At 38.9% G+C, this 4,465-nt stretch overlaps 1 protein-coding gene across 2 annotated transcripts in view; it reads left to right on the top strand.

Annotated features, from left to right (window-relative positions):
- The window catches only part of LOC106012827 (hornerin), a 20,587-nt gene extending 17,831 nt beyond the window's left edge, over nt 1–2,756 (top strand). Inside the window, exons 3-4 of one of the 2 annotated variants that reach the window (XM_013086932.2) lie at nt 429–570; nt 1,588–2,756. In XM_013086932.2, the coding sequence (XP_012942386.1) occupies nt 429–520 (92 nt within the window). In that variant the 3' untranslated portion in view covers nt 521–570; nt 1,588–2,756. Of the gene's footprint in view, nt 1–428; nt 571–1,562 lie in introns of both variants that reach the window. The other variant, XM_013086931.2, reaches the window with a different exon arrangement.
- The last annotated feature ends 1,709 nt before the right edge of the window (nt 2,757–4,465 follow it).

Here is a 4,465-nt window from a genome sequence, read left to right as displayed (position 1 = left end):
CACACACACACACACACACACACACACACAAATACTGTTGTGTTTTCAGTGAAGGGGATGTGGAGACCACGGGTAAAGCTCCGTCCTGCATATTATTTAATTTCTCCTCATCTTTTTGTTGTTGGTGATATTTTTATTGCTCGTTTTTTGTTGTTGTTGATTTATATGTCTTTTTTGTGTGTTTTGGGTTGTTTTGTTTGGGGGTGGGGTGGGTTTTTTGTTTTGTTTTTGCTTAACTAGAGTAATTATTCCTTAACGAGTTTTCTAAAATAATAAAGATTGTTATACAGCACTTTCTCTCTTTTTTGGGGGGTGGGGGAGAGGGGGTCAGTCTGTATCATTTTGAAATCATCTTATTTAACTTATATAACCTGCTTGTCATCGTTAAATAAAACCATCTTTGAATAATCATGTTCGTCTGTGCACAGCCCCAGGGCCAAAAAGGAAAACTAAGAAGAGGCAAGCTGACTATTGTGACGTCAGTGAAGACTCTGACGCGGTTGACGTCATCGGTGATTGACCCGGGGACGGAGCTGTTACGTCATAGGAGATGGTTGTTTATTTACAGAGGTATGTACAACTTTACAGGTAGTTCTTATATTCAAGTTTGGCGCCTTCAAGTTTATATATGGTCGCTTTTAAGGACAAGTGGGCTATCCCGAAAAATGCTGTTTTTGAGAAAATCGAAGGTAAAGTTTTTGCCCCTTGTTCAGCTACATTAAAAGACAAGGCAAATTTTCTCTAAAACCAAGAAAATATACACACCAACAAAACTGAACTTCTCCTATCCTATTGGTAGGGCAATGCCCATTTTTTGTGAAGGTCAAGTAACCGTCAAGATTTCTGGAACCTCTATGTGGGTTAGCCTGCTTGTCTAAAAAGCGACCATAATGTAATACGTGTGTGTGTGTGTGTGTGTGTGTGTGTGTGTTAGATAGCACTAAGTTCGCGACGTTTCCTAAATTGTTGGGTGGTTTTCGGCGTTTTGTCCTTTCGTTGCTAAAGATTAATTAAATTAATCATCCTCTGATTTTGTTGGTCGTTGTTTGTTTTGGTTTCGCGTGCGGGGGGGGGGGGTTGTTTGTTTGTGTGTAGGCTTCTTTAATACTCTCTGGTGTGCTCTGGTGTGGTTTGCTTCTTCTTTCCTATCAAATATCCATCGTCCTGATCTCTCCTCCTTCTTTTTTGCGTTTGTTTCTCTCTTGTAACAACTCTGATCTTCAATACTTGTTTGACCTTATGGTGCTGCAAGTGCCGTAAAACCCTTACTGAAACTAAACTAAACACTTTTTGTTTTAAACTATGTACATCAATCATTTATTGTAGGTTCACTTGAGTGGTTGGCGGGTGCTCTGGTGGGGTTTGCTCCTTCTGTCCTATCAAACATCTATCGCCCTGATTTCTCCTCCTTCTTTTTTGTGTTTGTTACTCTCTTGTAACAACTCTTACTCTAATCTTCGGCATTTATGACCTTTATTTTATTGCAAGTGACGTAAAACTCTTACTAAAACTAAACTAAACACTTTTTGATTTAAAATATGTACATCAATCATTTATTTTAGGTTCACCCTTTTCCCCATTATCCAGAACGAGAAAGCTGATGACTTGTAGGTGTGTGTGGAGTCAGATTTCCGCACTGTGATGAAGGAGGAGACACGTAGCGCCAAGCTGGGACGTATGGAGGACTTGGAGGACATGAGGATGGAGCAGGAGGAACTCCGACGGAAAGCTTCGATGAAGAAACAGATGAACAGAAAGAAATGATGATTCTAAATCTTGTTGCAATGGGCACAAGACACGACGAGTTTGGAATTAAAGGACGTCATAAATAAAAGTGCAATACATGTATAATCTTTTAGGGAGACCAACTTCGACTGAAATGTGAGTCCAATTTACTAATTGGGCTCTTTTGCTCATGTGTCAGGGATTGTAGACAGTCGTCAGAACTGTGCAGACTTAGACTGAATAAAGAACTTTATGAAAAAGATCGGGACTGTTTTTAGCTCTTCCAGTACATGTAGCCTACCAGATTCTTGTGTTAAGTTTGAGGAAGTTTGAGGAAAGTGGAAATCAAAGACATAATACGGGGATTAAAAGTTTTATAGAAAGATGTGCTTACGAAACAAACAACAAGGAAATCAATCAAAGACGTTTTGTAATAAACGGCCGCCTGACTCATGAAACCATCGTGGAAACATTTATGGATTAAGGAGACAGTTTTATTTAAATTCAAAGTACCATCGACATTTCAGCCAAACCGAATGCAATAAACAATCTGTCCCCGCGGAAATTCTGAAATTATGCAAACTGCTGAGCCCCAAAATGTGAAATTATGCGATTCTGTTAATTTTAACAATGAATGATAATGGAAAATAATCAGAAATTATGCAAAAAAAAGATCAAATTTTGCAAAATTATGCGGGGTGCATAAAACGACGGGGACAGGACAATAGAAAGAAGGCAACGAGACCGTACAATTGAATGTTGTAGTTTTTATCAAGCGGCTTGGTACCAACAAAACCGGGCTTGTCTTTTCTGGTTTTGTTTTTTCCTGGTTGCCTTCGACTTCCTTAGACTTGCACCTAGCAGCAGCAGCAGCAACATTCTACTTGAGTTTGATTCTAATGACTGAGTTGTGATGTACACAGAATCTATTTAATCTTAATGTTATTATTGTTATGCTTCCATCGTGCACGGTCCTGGACGATTTTGCTGATGAATAAAAAGCATTGGCATGTGCGTTTGATTATTTTTAATGGTTTGTATCTTGGCTTTATTAAGAATCCGTTTGTGTTTGTTTTATCAGAATCTAGAGGAAGAGGTTCGTGGGTGCTCGGGTCCGGTATGGTCTTCTTCTTCCTCCTCCCCCCCCCCTCTTCTTCTTCTTTTTCTTCTCTCTTCTTCTTCCTCCCCCCCCCCCTCCTCCTCCTAATGCCCTGACCAGTTGCTGGCGAATGTAGTCATGATGGTGCCTACTCGTCGTAGACTACACTACACCTCAACACAAGAGACCAAATCCTTTATATTATATTATGGTTTTACTACATGTACCTAGTCAATACGGCAACTCAATTGGGTTATTCTCTACTTCTAAGTTTTGTGATGAAGCGTACAGGATAGGAATTGGTCGCTTTTAATTTAAGGACAAGCGGACTAACCCAGATTTCGGGGGTTTCCAGAAATCTTGACCTACACCAAAAGAGGGCATTGCCCTACCTATAGGAGTTTAGTGTCATTGGTGTGTATAATGTTATATTTGTTGAAGGATTCTGCACAACCGTTCTCCTCCCTAGTTTCTCTTTGTAACACATGAGGGTGCGGTGGCAGAGCGGTTAGTGCGCACAATTATGTTCATATTCAGCAATTATGAGGTACCACAGTTGGTTTTTTAAATGTTTTTTTTCTCTAAATCTATAAAAATAAAAGGTATCTAAATCATGTAAAAAGTCTCTGTAAAATTAAAAAGTATCTCTCTATTCATGTATAAATAATTTTGTGTAACCATAAATTCTTTAGCTGACAATAACGTGAATAAGCTTTACTTCTGATCAAACGAAAAAAAAGGAGAGATCAAGGACTACAGATAAGATAAATGCTTGAAAGGAAAGAAGGAGTTAACCATGCCAGAGCACTCACCAACCACCCACGAATGGAGGGTTAAAGTTAAAGAAGACTTTAAACTTTAACCGAGTGTGTTATACATAGATATCTAAATATAACAGTTATCATTCATGAGTAATCATGGCTGTTCCACTCAGAATCACCGAGTAGCTGGCTGACCTGACACTGAAAGGTACCTCTGTGATGAGGTCAAGCCTCGGTCACCTTAAGACCGTGTGTCCACCAAAGCAAAAATGGCCCGATTTAAAAATCATTATTTTTTCAGCCGATATGAAACGCAAGGCAGGGATATCAACCAATCAGTGATTTTTTTAAAAACATCTCAAAAAAAGAAGAAAAAAAAAATAATGATAAAAAGGAGAATTGTTTTAAAAGATATAGAGATCTACATTTAAATTGGTGGTTTGTGCGTAGACATGGTTCATTTTGAGGCGTTGATTACAAAATACATGTACCGGTACAGTATAAAATGGATGTCAAACACAGAAGACTCAAAATCACTCATCTGAACTATGGATCCCTCGAACTACCGAGGCCGGTCCCGACGAATTCGAGCTATCCTTGTTATATGCATGTACTGTATATATCTATTTTTCATCTGAACTGAAAACTCGATTATTTTTTTTAGCTTTGAGTCACTGCACGACCCAACTAAGCTAAAATGCCGCCTTGACATTCCAAACTTTTGGCAAAAGGTGTCCATTTCCGCAGAGGCAGGTGACTTTAGGTCGGTTGGTTTCTGTGTTGGTGGACACATAACATCAGTTTTTACTTCAGTACAGCCGGGAAACTCAATGAAACAACAATCAAATGAAAATCACACAGAGTCACAGAGACAAACATG

Source organism: Aplysia californica, unplaced genomic scaffold (genome assembly GCF_000002075.1).
Source record: "Aplysia californica isolate F4 #8 unplaced genomic scaffold, AplCal3.0 scaffold00522, whole genome shotgun sequence".
NCBI lineage: Eukaryota > Metazoa > Mollusca > Gastropoda > Aplysiida > Aplysiidae > Aplysia > Aplysia californica.
The sequence above is the reverse complement of the archived record's forward strand: the minus strand, read 5'-3'. Positions and strand labels throughout refer to the sequence as shown.